General features: G+C 47.8%; 3 protein-coding genes across 6 annotated transcripts in view; 2 read left to right on the plus strand and 1 right to left on the minus strand.

Moving 5' to 3' along the window:
• Window positions 1–29: 29 nt before the first annotated feature.
• TMCO6 (transmembrane and coiled-coil domains 6) lies at window positions 30–10,150 on the plus strand (the record flags this gene model as incomplete). Of its 4 annotated transcripts, none has more annotated exons than XM_080713359.1 (12): window positions 30–111; window positions 248–360; window positions 3,857–3,978; window positions 4,062–4,245; window positions 4,490–4,594; window positions 4,758–4,843; window positions 5,410–5,544; window positions 5,751–5,862; window positions 5,980–6,166; window positions 8,818–8,912; window positions 9,675–9,842; window positions 10,037–10,150. In XM_080713359.1, 12 exons carry the CDS (start codon window positions 30–32, stop codon window positions 10,148–10,150), a joined length of 1,503 nt encoding a protein of 500 aa, XP_080569485.1. The 4 variants fall into 4 exon arrangements, with proteins under 4 accessions (XP_080569485.1, XP_080569486.1, XP_080569487.1 ...); XM_080713360.1 differs by having other exon boundaries at window positions 3,857–3,972; XM_080713361.1 differs by having other exon boundaries at window positions 3,857–3,972; window positions 5,428–5,544.
• Window positions 10,151–10,653: 503 nt separating this feature from the next.
• On the minus strand, window positions 10,654–13,882 carry NDUFA2 (NADH:ubiquinone oxidoreductase subunit A2; the record flags this gene model as incomplete). Its single annotated transcript, XM_080710920.1, has 3 exons — window positions 10,654–10,745; window positions 13,576–13,682; window positions 13,803–13,882. 3 exons carry the CDS (start codon window positions 13,880–13,882, stop codon window positions 10,654–10,656), a joined length of 279 nt encoding a protein of 92 aa, XP_080567046.1.
• A 331-nt stretch (window positions 13,883–14,213) lies between these two features.
• The window catches only part of IK (IK cytokine), a gene marked incomplete at both ends in the record, with an annotated part of 18,467 nt that continues 18,426 nt past the window's right edge, over window positions 14,214–14,254 (plus strand). Inside the window, one exon of the mRNA XM_080713282.1 lies at window positions 14,214–14,229. Within this exon, the coding sequence (XP_080569408.1) occupies window positions 14,214–14,229 (16 nt within the window). The remainder of the gene's footprint in view (window positions 14,230–14,254) is intronic.

Here is a 14,254-nt window from a genome sequence, read left to right on the forward strand (position 1 = left end):
GCTCCCTGCGACTTTACTCCAGCTCCGCCATGTGGAATCGAAGGCAGGGCCGCTTTAGGCCAGCCTGTGGGGTGGAGGAGCTGCGGCGCCACCGGCGGGAACGGGAGGCAGGTGTGGGCAGAAGAGGGAACATGGAGGAGTGGGGCGTGGGGGTTGGAGTTGGGGTGGGGGGGCATACCCCGTCGGGAGCTGCAGGGTCTGGGTCCCGGGGGCCCCTCCGACCCGAAACCACTTCCTCTGCCCCCAGCGCTGCGGAAGGCGCGGAGGGAACAGCAGCTGGTCAGTAAGAGGCTGCTGAGAGAGGACGCCCCGGAGGAAGTGGAAGGGGAAAGTGCGGCCAGGATTCTTGGTGAGGCCGAGGTGAGCAGGCGGGGCGGGGTGCGTGCTGCAGTCCGCGACCGCTGACACCAAGCCCCCGCGAGTACTCTGGTCTGTCTTCCTCTTCCTTGATCCACTCTGATTACATCTCCATCCACCCATGGGTCAAGTAGAAAACGGAATATCTTGTACAATTCATCCTCCATCCTTCATAACAATCCATCAGATACCTTTGCCATGATAGCCGCTGAAAGGCTCTATTTAAAAAAAAATCATAAGCCCCTAGCAGCTAGCTAATAGTTAAAACAGCCAGCTAATAGTTAAAAAGAAAAAGTGTATATTACTGCAGCTTGCAGCTTAAGAAGCATCGCTTAAGAATGAGAAATATGCAATAAGCCCACCCTGTTCCAGGAACGTACCTAGCATCTTATCTATACTGACCGGGTTAGTGCGCCCTGTGCGGGGAACCTAATGACTACATTTGGTATCTTATCTAACACTTGACTAACACTTTTTCAAATGATTCAATGATTCTGTAATATTTTGTAAACGCATGTAACTTAGCCCAAACCCCCCTAACTGATGGTCTTTTCCCTATAAATATCCACACTTTCAGTTGCTCGGGGCCGAACTCCTATTCGGGTCGGCCCCAGTGCACTGGCTCTTTAATAAACCCTCTTGCTTTTGCATCAAGGAGATTAAAAGTTTCTCATGTGTTCTTGCTGTCGTCGCTTATCCCGAGGTTGATTGAGGGTCTCCCCTTGGTGGGGGTCTTACACCGCCACTACCCTCTCTATATTACAGCAACCTCCTGGGCGTCATTTATTTACTTTTTTTACTTATTGGTACAGGGGATTGAGCCGAGGGGCATTCTACCTACGAGCTACACCCCCAGTCCTATTCATTGTTCTTTATTTTGAAACAAGGTCTCACTAAGGCAGCCAAGGGTGGCTGCAAATCTGCTGTCGGTCTCAGCCTCCCAAATACTGGGATTACAGACTTGGCCATAGGTGTCTTTTAAAAACACCGAGACCAAATCCTTTCTGTGACCTCCAAAGCCCAGTACGGTCTAACCTCTTCCTACCTCCTTCTCAGCTTACACATCCTAACCACTGTCCCCTTTTTAGTTCCTGGAACGATATACTAGCCCTTTTTCCTGTTTCAAGGCGTTTGCATCTGCTACATCTAAAGTAGGCCCCTTTTGGTATTCTTGGCAAAATATTAATCTTAGTATCTAATTGTTTGTCTAGCCAACTAGACTCTAAATCCACCAAAACCTAGATCCCATCTTATTTCCCATAATTGAGGATCCAGATGGCGGCACAATACGTATAATAGATACGTATAATAGATGTATTGAATAAACAAAAGGTTTATATGTCCAGCAAGCATTGGGTATGTCTTGTGTTTGTATTGCTTGTACTTACATGTATAGTTTGCAAAGTACTGAACAGTTGTACTGCTAACTCATCGCATGCTTATTTCACGCTAGGACAGTGTGCTGTACATGGAGGTACACAAAGATGTAAATATGGAGTCCTTTTCTTTGAAGTGTTCACAGACTAAGGAAGGAGACAATTGTGTTATCACCTGTCATAATGGAAGGAAACATAAGGCCCAGGAGAAACTGATAGGGGAAGCCAGAAACAACTAATTTCCCTAAAGCAATGATGAGCAGAAATCTGAAGGGAGCATGAATCTGGAGAGGGTATCCTAAGCAGAGGGAACATAACGTATAACTACTTGGAGGTGTTAAAACACGAGTCATGATATGTCAGGAGTGTCTGGAGTGTAGATTGCAAGGGGAGAATGGCCGGAGGGGTAGGTTTTGCCAGGTTGGAAAGTTTTTTTTTTTTTTTTTTTTTTTGCGGGTCTGGGGATGGAACCCAGGGGCATTTGACCTCCGAGCTACACCCCCTGCCCTATTTTTTATTCTTTATTTTGAAACCGGGTCTCACTGAGTTGCAGAGGGCCTCACTAAATAGCTGAGGCTGTCTGCGAACTGCGATCCTCCAGGTCTCAGCCTCCCGAATGCTGGGATTACAAGCGTGCGCCACCACGCCCAGCTGGAAAGTTTAAATGTTATTCTTTTGTGTATGTGGTACTGGGTATTGAACCCAGGGACATTCTACCTTTGAACTATACTCCCAGCCCTGATTTATTTATTTATTTATTTATTTATTTATTTATTTATTTATTTATTGGTGCTGGAGTTTGAACTCAGGGGCATTCTACCTCTGAACTCCACCCCCAGCCCTATTTTATTTATTTTATTTTTTTTTTGCGTGTCTGGGGATGGAACCCAGAGGCATTTGATCTCCGAGCTACACCTCCTGCCCTATTTTTTATTCTTTCTTTTATTATATTTTTTGGTGGTACTGGGGTTCCTGGAAGCCCTTCTACTTCTAGGCTACACTCCCACAGGCTACACTCCCAGACCTATTTTTTAACTTTATGTGGAAACAGGATCTCTTAAGCCAGCGAGGCTGGCTCCGAACCAGCGTGATCCTCCTGTCTCTGCCTCCCAAGTGCGGGGATTACAAGCGTGCGCCACCACGCCCGGCTTTATTCTTTATTTTGAAACAGGGTCTCACTAAGTTGTGGAGGGCCTCACTAAGTAGCTGAGGCTGGCTGTGAACCTGGATCCTCCTTTCTCAGTCTCCCAAGTACTGGGATTACAAGCTTGCGCAACCATGCCCAGCTCCTAATTTATTCTTTTATTTTGAAACAGGGTCTCACTAGGTCTATGAGAATCTTCCTACTTGCTGAGGCTGTCCTCAAACCTGCGATCCTTCTTTCTCAACTTCCTGAGTACTGAGATTACAGATGTACACCATAACGGGCTTAAATGTCTTTTTTTGTGTGTGTGTGGTACTAGGGATAGAACCCAGGGGCATTCTACCTCTGAGTTACACCGTCAGCCCTATTTTTTATTATTTATTTTGAAACAGGGTCTCACTGAGTTGCAAAGGGCCTCACTAAGTAGTAGTTGAGGCTGTTGGCAAACTGTGATCCTTCCATCTCAGCCTCTCAAATGCTGGGATTACAAGTGTGGGCCATCACACCTGACTTTTAAATATTATTTTTGAAAAATGCTATAAGAAGGCAGAGTAGCTATCATCATTCTCATTTTTCAGGTGGGGAAACAGGTTCAGGTCCCTTGAAGGTTAAGAGGCAGGACTGACACTAGAACTCAGTTCTGATTCCCTGCCTGTGTGCTTACTTGCAGGATTGGTGCTTATTAGCCATATTAGTATTGATGACACATTCTGGGGATAGTGTAATATTGAAGGTCTCACAGGTGAAGTGGGCAGAGGAAGACTCAAGACTTGCTTCTTACTTGTAATCCTGGTACTTGTTTGTCTGAGACAGAAGAATCACAGGTTTGCAGCCAGCTTCAGCAACTTATTGAGATCCTATTTCAAAATAAAGAATAAATTAGGGCTGGAAATGTAGGAGTTCAGACCTTAGTACTATAAAAAAAAAAAAGGTCTTGCTTCCTGGCAATTATGCGTTCTCTCTCTGTCCTGGGCTCTAGGTTCAGCAGTTCTTGTGGCTAGCCCAGCGGGGTCCAGAAGAAAAGGAAAGAGAGAAGGCTCTGGTCAGCCTTCGTCGAGGCTTACAGCACCCTGAGACGCAGCAAACCTTCATTCGGTCAGTGTGGGTGGTGTGGGTTTGCTCTGGCTCCTGGGACAGGGAGTGTGAAGGGAACAGATCACAAGCTCTGGTGTTCACTCACATAGGCTGGAGGGCAGCATGAGGACCTTGGTTGGGCTCCTGACCAGCAACTGGGCCCTGTTGCAGCTAGAGGCGGCTCGGTGCCTGCATGAGCTCTCTCATTCTGAGCAGTCTGCGGTGGCTGAGGCCTGCCTGCCAGCCACGTCCTACCTTCTCACCTACCTCTCCGGTCACAGCTCAGACTTCATAGTAAGCCCTGTCCCTTCCTACCTTGCTTTTAGATTTATAAGTTGGGCTTATGGGCCTCATTTGAGTTGGGAAGTAGAGGGAAGGAAGGAAAGACCCTGCTTCCCCTGATCCCACAGCTGTGCATACACCCATCATCTCCTCAACCTCTTATGAGCTTCAGGGACAGGGCTTGCCGTCCTCCTCCTCCCACCTTTGGCCTGGCGTGAGATGAGTCCATCCGAGTGTTGTTATTGCGTGCTATCAGGAGCTGTGTCTGTATACACTGGGGAACCTGATTGTGGAGAGCGAGGCTGTGAGAAGGAGACTCTTGCCACAGGGCATCATTCCAGCCTTGGCTGCCTGCATCCAGGTGAGTGCCTTCTCTCACTCTCTCTGGACAAGCCTCCCCTTGCTCCTCACCACATAGCTCACTGGCTTTGGTTAGATAGCTCCGGTCTCTGTCCTGGTTGTAAGTCTCTGGTGACCTTATGACTCAGCTTCCAGGGTAAGAGTCCTACTTTGTCTGTTTCCAGTCTCCCCATATGGCTGTGCTGGAAGCCCTTGGATATGCTTTGTCCCAGCTTCTGCAAGCTAAGGAAGCTCCAGAGAAGATCATTCCGTAAGTAAAGTTATGTCTGCAGATGTGCATCTAGGGTTGGCACTGGAGATTGAACTCAGGGGCATTCTACCTCCAAGCTATATCCCCAGTCCTATTTTTTATTCTTTATTTTGAAACAGGGTCTAAGTTGTGATGGGCCTCACTAAGTAGCTAAGGCTGGCTGTAAACCTATGATTTTCCTGCCTCAGTCTCTCAAGTACCAGAATTACAAGTGTGCGCCACCACATCTGGCTGCTGTTGCACTTTTTTTTTTGGGGGGGGGATGGAACCCAGGGGCATTCTACTTCTGAGCTCCACCCCAGCCCTATTTTTTATCCTTTATTTTGAAACGGGGTCTCACTGAGTTGCAAAGGGCCTCACTAAGTAGCTGAGGCTGGCCACGAATCATGATCTTCCTGTCTCAGCCTCCCGAATGCTGGGATTACAAGCATGTGCCACCACGCCCAGTTGCTGTTAAACATTTTAACTCCATGTGTCTAGCTAGGAAGAACTTTGGGTTTGGACTTCCTTTCTTGCTGTCAGGGCTTGGGAAGGGCTATTGGTGTCTTCCTGGTCCCTACTCACAGCTCTTCTTCTGCTGGCAGCTCTATCCTGGACTCCATTCTCCCCCAGCACATGCTGCGATTGATGGAACCTGGCCCAAAGCTGCACCTTGGGGTCGCTGTGGAGTTTGCCTGGTGCCTTCACTACATCATCTGCAGGTGATAGGCCAATTGGGAAAATGCCAGCATCCTTCCCTGGGGCTGCCAACCCTGTCATTTAGGTCTTTGAACTTCAGTGATTATAATTACTATAGTTTTCATCCCTCTGTGGTCCTCTCTTTTGTTCAGGAGACCCACAGATTTAGGTCCTCTCCCAGCTTAAAGGTGGGATTGACTGGATAATGACTGCTTGCTTCCTTGCCCAGCCAGGTCAACAATGCCCTGCTCCTTACCCATGGAGCTCTGTCTACTCTGGGGCTGCTGCTGTTGGACTTGGCTGGGGCTGTCCAGAGAACAGAGGAGCCTGGACTAGAGCTGGTAGGTGAAGAGAACAGGCTGAAGTCCGGGAGATGTGTTTTCATACTCTACTCTTCTACTGTTGTTAAGATAACACTTTCCTCCTTACACGTGATTCTCATCTTCTTGTTTTTGCAGCTCGCATGTCCTGTGCTCCGGTGTCTAAGCAACCTGCTGACAGAGGTGCCAGTAGAGGCTGTGGAAGGGCAGATGCAGCTCAGAGATGAGCGGGTTGTGGTAGCCTTATTTATCCTTCTCCAGTTCTTTCTTCAGAAACAGCCCAGCCTGCTTCCTGAGGGCCTCTGGCTCCTCAACAACCTTACTGGTATGCACCACATTCGGCCCAGGCCTGGACAATTATTTTTACTTTATTAAAACCAGGGCAGGAGCCAGGCATGGTTGCACATGCTTGTAATCCCAGTACTTCAGAGGCTGAGACAGGGAGGATCTCAGGTTTGCAGACAGCCTCAGCTACTTAGTGAGGCCCTCTGTCCTGTTTCCAAATGAAGAATAAAAACTAGGGCTGGGAGTGTAGCTCAGAGTTAGAATGCCCCTGAGTTCAACTCCCAGTAACCGCAAAAACAAAACAAAACAAGGCAGGAGCCGGAGGTAGTGGCATATGCCTGTAATCCCAGTACTTGGAAGGCTGAGACAGGAGGATCGCAGGTTCATGGCCAGCCTCAGCAACTTACAGTGATGCCTTCTACAACGTTGTGAGGCCCTGTTTCCAAATAAAAAATAAAATAGGGATGGGGATGTAGCTTAGCAGTAGAATGCCCCTGGCATTCTGGGTACATTGAGTTCAACCTCCAGTAACACAAACACCCCCTAAAACAACCCAGAGTAGGAGGGAACAGAGCTGTTCCGAAACAAAATGCTGATCCAAGGGTGGGAAATAGCATTGTGGGCGTGGGGGTGGCACTTGCAATGCCACAGGAGGGGTCTTCGCAGTCTGGAGACCCTCCTGCCCACCCTCTCAGTGAAGATCTGCATTCATCTCTCTCACATTATACTCATCTTGGGGACCAGCTGGGACCCTCAAGTGTCTCCCTGGAAAGGGACCACCCCTTTACCTACCATGGCTATCAGGTAGTCTTTTCCTCTCCGCTTTCTCAGCAAATTAATTGCTTGGGCCTCATCCCCTTCAGAGTGGGGTGAAAGAACAACTCGGGGACCCCTGCTCTTGCTCAGGGGTATAGGAAGGTGGGGTATCAGCTTCATATCCCTCAGACAATTTGCTTGTTCCTCAGGGTTGCTAAAGAGCCCTTGATAAGTAAACAATGACTGTGGTGGTGTTGCACTCCTGTAATCCCAGTACTTGGGAGGCTGAGACATGATTGTAGATGTGAGGACAGCTTCAGCAAGTAGTGAGACTCTCAACCCATTGAGAGACCCTGTTTCAAATTAAAAATACCCAGGTGTTGTGGTACTTGCTTGTAATCCAAGTACTTGGGAGGCTGAGACTGGAGGTTTGCAGATTCAAAGCCAGCCTTAGCAACTTAATAAGTCTCAGCAACCTAGTGAGAACATGTTTCCAAATAAAAAATTGGGCTGGGGGTATAGCTTGAAGGTAGAATACCTCTGGGTTCAATCCCAGCCAGGCATGGTGGTGCAGTTTTGTAATCCCAGCATTTGGGAGGCTGAGACAGGAGGATCACAGGTTTGCAACCAGCCTCAGCTATTTAGTGAGGCCCTTGCAACTCAGTGAGACCCTGTTACAAAATAAAGAATAGCCAGACGTGGTGGCGCACACTTGTAATCCCCACGCTTGGGAGGCAGAGACAGGAGGATTGTGCAGGTTTGAAGCCAGCCACTCTGGCTTAAGAGACCCTGTTTCCAAATAAAAAATGTAAAATAGGTCTGGGAGTGTATCCCGGAGGTAGAAGGGCTTCCAGAAACCCCAGTACCACCACCAAAAAAAAAAAAAAAAAGGGCTAGGGTGTAGGTTGTAGCTCAGAGGTAGAATGCTGCTGGGTTCCACATTTCTGGGTGTGGTGCAGGCCTGTAATCCCAGTACTTGGGAGGCTGAGACAGGAGGATTGCTGGTTCAAAAGCCTGCCTCAGTGAGACATCAAGTTAGTGAGACCCTGTTTTAAAAAAAAAAAAAATAGGGTTGGGGTGTGTAGCTCAGAGGTAGAATGCCCGGGTTTCATCTCTAGTACAATTAAAAAAAAGGAAGCACTCTCAAGGCCTCTTGCCTAAGCTAGACATCCAATACACAGGATTCTGAGAGCCAAGAGATGTTTACTCTTGGGCTCATGGGGCCTCTGGAGCAAGGAGACCAAAAGTGTAGTTAGAGCTGCCCCAAGTGCACATATGAATTCAGGCAAACATATGGACACCGAAGCATATCTGCAGTATATGCACAGGTGTATTCACCTTAGTTTCCTTGTATGTAAGCACACATGCTCATATATCACACTCGCTCCAGGTACACATCCCTGCCTGACTTGCTCAGCTTCCTGGAGATACCCAAAACCCAGAACTAGATGCTACTGGAGATAGGTTTATAAAGTACACTTTTCCAATCAGATTGGCTGGCCAGGGGTAGCAGGCTCCAGGGCTGCCAACAGGGCAGGCATATCATGAGACCTTTGCTCCCTTAACTTTCTCAGAAATCCAGGTGGGGTGGGGGTCAGGGCAAAGAGGTCTCTTGTCTTTCTGGAGGCCAGAGTGATAGTTAAGGGTCTTGTGAAGGAGCGGAGCAGAGAGGCTAGTGAACTCAGGTTGAAGTCTTGCACATCCTTCAAGACTAAGCTGGCAGCCATCAGCAGTGACAGTTGTCTGTATCCCCTTTGGCCTGTCAGGCCACCAATCTGGACAGCAACAGTAATTGCTCTGGGCTGATCAGGGCCTGGACTCTTTAGATACAGGGGATATGTCCTCCTGGCCTAGGCTTAAGTGAGTAAGAATGAGGAAGTAGTTGTTCAAGCACCAGGTGAAGAAAGTACTTCATACTGACATTTTCCCTTCCAGCAAACAGCCCTACTTTCTGTACCTCCTTGCTCTTCCTCGATCTGATTGATCCCCTCTTGGAGCTGTTGCCATTATCTAAAGTGGTGAGCGTACTGGTATGTATTGGGGTCAAGAGCCTTAAGATCCGCTGGTCAAAGTATAAACAAGGGCCGGGTATAATAGCGCATGTCTGTAATCCCAGTACTTGGGAGGCTGAGACAAGATTACAGGTTTGAAGCCAGCTTCAGCAACTTAGTGAAACCCTGTTTCAGAATAAAAAACAAGACAGGGCTGGGGGTGTAGCTCAGAGGTAGAATGCCCCTGGGTTTAATGCCCAGTATCATAGAAGAAAAGGGGGGGAAAGTGCAAGCTGGGCATGGTGGTGCACTCTTGTAATCCCAGTACTTAGGACACTGAGACAGGAGGATGCAGGTTCATGGCCAGTCTCAACTACTTGGTGAGGCCCTCTGAAACTTAGTGAGACCCCGTTTCAAAATAAAGGATAAAAAATAGGGCTGGGGGTATAGCTCAGAGGTAGAATGTCCCTGTGCTCAATCCCTAGTAACATACACCCCCCCAAAAAAAAAAAGCAAATAAGAGCAGCCCCAAGTCCTCCAAAATACCCATAGCTGAAGCCTGGCAGATGATACGGTCTCGCCTCAGAGTTAGAGCAATCTAGGTGATTCCCCAAATTGGATTCCTATACTTCCCTGGACAAATCAACTAACCACCTTAAACTTCAGTCTCCTCACTTATACTTGGGATAATACCTCAGACATTTGTGGGGACTACAGAACATGCATGTGAAAGAGCTTGCCATAGTGCCTGGTTATGTGGCCAGCACTACATGTCATACCTGTTATCTCTGGTTTCTATAGGTGCTCACAGTTCTGTGCAATGTTGCAGAGAAGGGTTCAGCTTACTGCCAGCGGTTGTGGCCAGGGCCTCTGCTTCCCTGCTTGCTGAAAACACTTGCCCTCCCTGATACTGAAGTAGTAGGCCAGAGTTTGGAGCTGCTGCAGCTGCTGTTCCTGTATCAGCCAGGGGTAGGTTTCTGGCTGTGGTCCCCAGTCTGTTCTGTTCAGAACCCTCTAGACTCTATAGTTGTTTTCTCTGGGCTGAGCTAGCCTTTGTGGGCAGCAGGTGATATGCACCCTCTTCCAACAAATGGGATAACCATGAGGTTGTAGGAAATGAGTTTGGGGTACAGGGATTGAATCCTTTTCTCCCCTGCCTCCAGGCTGCCCGTGCCTTCCTGCAGCAATCAGGGCTGCAGGCCCTGGAAAGACATCAGGAGGAGGCTCAGCTTCAGGATCGGGTGGAAGCTCTTCGGCAGATAGCTCTTCATGGGTGACCTGGCTTCTTGATGTCACACAGTCCACTCTCCGCCCACGCTTCTTTGGCAGGAGGAACAGAGGGGACTCGGTGTGGCCTATTTCTTCTGGGGCCCTGGATCTCTATCCTTTTCCCTTTGTTTTTGTTTGTTTGTTTCAGCAGCTATTAGATTTTTTGTTGTTGTTCCTATTGTTTTGAGACAAGTCTGGTCTCAGTTCTTGAGCTCAAGTGATCCTTATGCCTCAGCCTCCCAAGAAAAGCTGGGATTACAAGCATGTGTTACCATACCCAGCTCAGCTGATGGCTTTTAATGAGAAATAAAGTTTTATTTTTATATTAAACTACTTTGTCTTAATAGTTGTACAGTAAGGGGTAGAGGGTAAAGGGAAGACAAGAACATCTTGAGGCACCATGTTACAACGCATATTTTATAAGGAATAGGAGAGCACATTTTCCCACATTTTGCTCAGTCCAACAGAGCCCAGGCTCTGGGGCTCTTGCTCATAATCCTTACTGGAGACTTCAGGCTTTCCCACTTAGTACATTCTCCACGGTTCTGGTTACCTGATCAGCACTGAAGCTGTTCAAAGAGACATTCTTCTCTTGCCCAAATGCTGAGGAAAAAGAGAAATGACTAAGTATGCACTGTGTATAGCGAGGCTACCAAATTATGGTAAAAGTCTGTCTTTATCTCAAAGTATTCTTAGGATAGAGAAGATAAAGAAATGTGATAAAGGGACATTTTGTATGCCCCAGTGAATCTCAAACACATCTAGGAATCCTAGGTCCAATTAGAAGTCTGGCTGACCAGGCATGGTGGTGCATGCTTGTAATCCCACCATTCAGGAGGCTGAGACTGGAGGATCATGGTTTGAGGACAGCCTCAGCTACTTAGTGAGACCCTGTCTCAAAATAAAGAATAAAAAATAGGGCAGGGGGCATAGCTCGAAGGTCAAATGCCCCTGGGTTCCATCCATAAAACCGCAAAAAAAAAAAAAAAAATGTCTGGCTGAGTTTGGTGGCCACAATTAGAAGGAAACTTTTTCAGGGAGGCTTTAAGGGTAACTAGGCATTTATTAACCACTTGTGAGCGGTGTATTACGTGGACCTAGACTTGGCTGGGTTCCCACAGTCCATTTAACACCATATGTAGTAGCACAGTACAAAAAAGTTGTGTCTCTTAAGTCTACTGGCTTTAGGAAGGAGAACCATTTCTGTGTATGAGGTACTGAGGATTGAACCCAGGGATATTCTACCTTTGAGGTACACTCCTGGCCCTATTTTATTTTTTTGTGGTACTGGGGGTGGAACCCAGGGACTTTTCTACCTCCAGGTTATACTCTCAGACCTATTTTATACTTTATTTGGAAACAGGGTCTCACTAAGTTGCCGAGAGCCTCACTCAGCAGCTGAGGCTGGCTTTGAACCTGTGCGATCCTATCTCAGCCTCCCAAGCACTGGGATTACAAGTGTGCGCCACCATGCCCAGCTCCAATTTTATTGTTTATTTATTTATTTTTGCGGTACTAGGGATTGAACCCAGCCCTATTTTTATTCTTTATTTTGAAACAGGGTCTAACTGTGTTACAGAGGGCCTCACTAAGTAGCTAAGTACTGATTGCAATCCTCTGATCCTCATGTTTCAGCCTCCCAAGTACGTATTTTTTTTTTTGTGTGTGTGTGGTACTGGGGATTGAACGCAGAGAGATTCTATCTTGGAGCTATACCCCCAGCCCTATTTTTTATTCTATATTTTTGAAACAGGGTTTAAGTTGCTGAGGGCCTCATTAAGTAGGTGAGGCTTGCCTGATCTTCCTGTCTCAGCCTCCCAAGTACTGAAATTAATGCCACCACATCTAGCCAAGGGGACTTTTTCTTCTTCTTTATCTTTTTTTTGGGCAGTACTGTGGATTGAACCCAGGGCCTTGTGCATGCTAGGCAAACTCTCTACCACTAGAGCCACATCCCCAGCCCCACCCTTTTTTTCACTTTTTAAACAAGTATTAAGCTGGGTGTGGTGGTACATGCTGTGATCCAATACCTGAGAGGGCTGAGAGAGGATCACAGTTTTGAGGACAGCCTCAGCAAGTAGTAAGACTCTCATCAAGACCCTGCAAGACCTAAACTGCAAAATGGTGTTTCAAAAAAAAAAAAAAAAAATTAAGCCAAGCGTGGTGGCCCATACTTGTAATCCCAGTACTTTGGAGGGTGAGACAGGAAGATTGCGGGTCTTTGGGGCTCTGTTTCAAAGTACTGGGAGTGTAACTTGGAGTTAGAATGCCCTTGGGTTCACTCTTTAGTACTAAAAAAAAAAAAAAAAAAAAAAAAATTAAGCCAAGCGTGGTGGCAATGCTTGTGATCCCAGCATTTGGGAGGCTGAGACAGGAGTATCACGGTTTGAGGACAGCCTCAGCTACTTAAGCCCTCTGCAACTCAGTTAGACCCTGTTTCAAAATAAAGAAGAAAAAAATAGGGCAGAGGGTATAGCTCAGAGGTAGAAAGCCCCTGGGTTCCATCCCCAGTACTGGGGAAAAAAAAAAAAAATTGGGCTGGGAGGCTGGGCGTGGTGGCGCATGCTTCAATCCCAGCATTTGAGAGGCTGAGACAGGAGGTTGTGGTTCTTGGACAGCCTCAACTACTTAGGCCCTTTGCAACTCAGAGAGACCCTGTCTCAAAAATAAAGAATAAAATATAGGGCCGGGAGGCTGGCTTTGAATCTGTGGGATCCTCCTGTCTCAGCCTCCAAGTTCTGGGATTACAAGCGTGTGCCACCATGCTTGGGTTGTATTTTCTAACTGCTAAAAGAAGAAAAAGGAATCAACCCCTTCATATGATTAATGAAAATTACATGAGTCAGACAAGGAAGTACTCTATACGGACTCTAGAGTAGTTCAACATTACTTTTTAGGTTTTTGTTGTTGTTGTTGTTTGGGGTGTGTGTTGTATGTGTGTGGTGCTGGGGATTGAATCCAGAAGCATTCTATCTCCAAGCTACACCCTTAAGCCCTTTTATTCTTTAATTTGAAAACAGGGTCTAGCAAAGTTGCTGAGATCCTCAATAAATTGCTGAGGCTGGCTTCGAACCTGAGATTCTCCGGTCTCAGTGCTGCGATTACAGGCGTGCGCCACCATGTCCAGCTTTAAACATTACTTTAGATTCTCACACAGTACCTAGACCTGTACTGGCCACATGTAACTGGAAGGACTTACACCGACGTTAACTGACTGTCTTCTATTTGAAGCCAATTCTGAACTTTAAAAATTCAAGACCCAGCCAACTTCCACATAGATGTCTGGAATCTTGAGCATCATACAACGATGCGAACGTGCATTTCTTCATCCGCAACACAAGGGTGAGGTGCGAGTTTCTCTACATTTGGCGTGACCTTGGGCAGCCCCTTCTTTTCCCAAACCTTTGTTCCCCGCCTAGCGTCGCGCACTCACCGTAGCGGGCCCAGAGTTTAGGCTGCACATCCGAGCACTCGCGAATTAGGATGGGCAGGCTGGGGTTCGCCTTCTTCAGCTCCACATAGCGTTTCTCGATGAAATCCCTGCGGAGCAGAAGAGAGCGCCGCGCGAGCTGTGGGCGCCGGTTTCCCCAAACACTCGGGAGAGCGAGGTCGTGACCTCCGCGTCCCAAAGCCCGCCCGCCTCACCTTGCCGCGTCTCACCTGACGCCCTGACTGCCTGGCGAACGCTGGCACAAGTGGATGCGAATCTCACGCAGAGCCAGCTTTGCGGCCCCTGCCATCTTCGGTAGCTCCGAAGCCCCCAGTCCTAGGTGTTCCGGCCAAGTTTTCCAGCCGGACCAATAACGGACCCACCAGCCTCCGCGGCGGACGGATTACGCGTAGGACAAGTCTTAGCCAATGACGTGAAAGCGTCGCAGGCCGCCTGGAGGTTTCCTTCCGGTTTCTTCAGTGCGCATGCGGAAACTGAGGCGCGAAGGCGGAAGCGGAAAGGCTGGGAACGCAAAGCACTGTGGTTGATTTCTGAGGTGTACAGTGCGAAAAGGGTCGTCGCTGTCGTTTTGTTTTTGGATTTGTTTTGGCACTTACTTAAGTTGAGAGACCGCGGACAAAATGCCGGAGCGAGATAGTAAGACTCGGGTCATCTGCTCTTT

Source organism: Muscardinus avellanarius (assembly GCF_963383645.1).
Source record: "Muscardinus avellanarius genome assembly, chromosome: 1".
NCBI classification, from domain to species: domain Eukaryota; kingdom Metazoa; phylum Chordata; class Mammalia; order Rodentia; family Gliridae; genus Muscardinus; species Muscardinus avellanarius.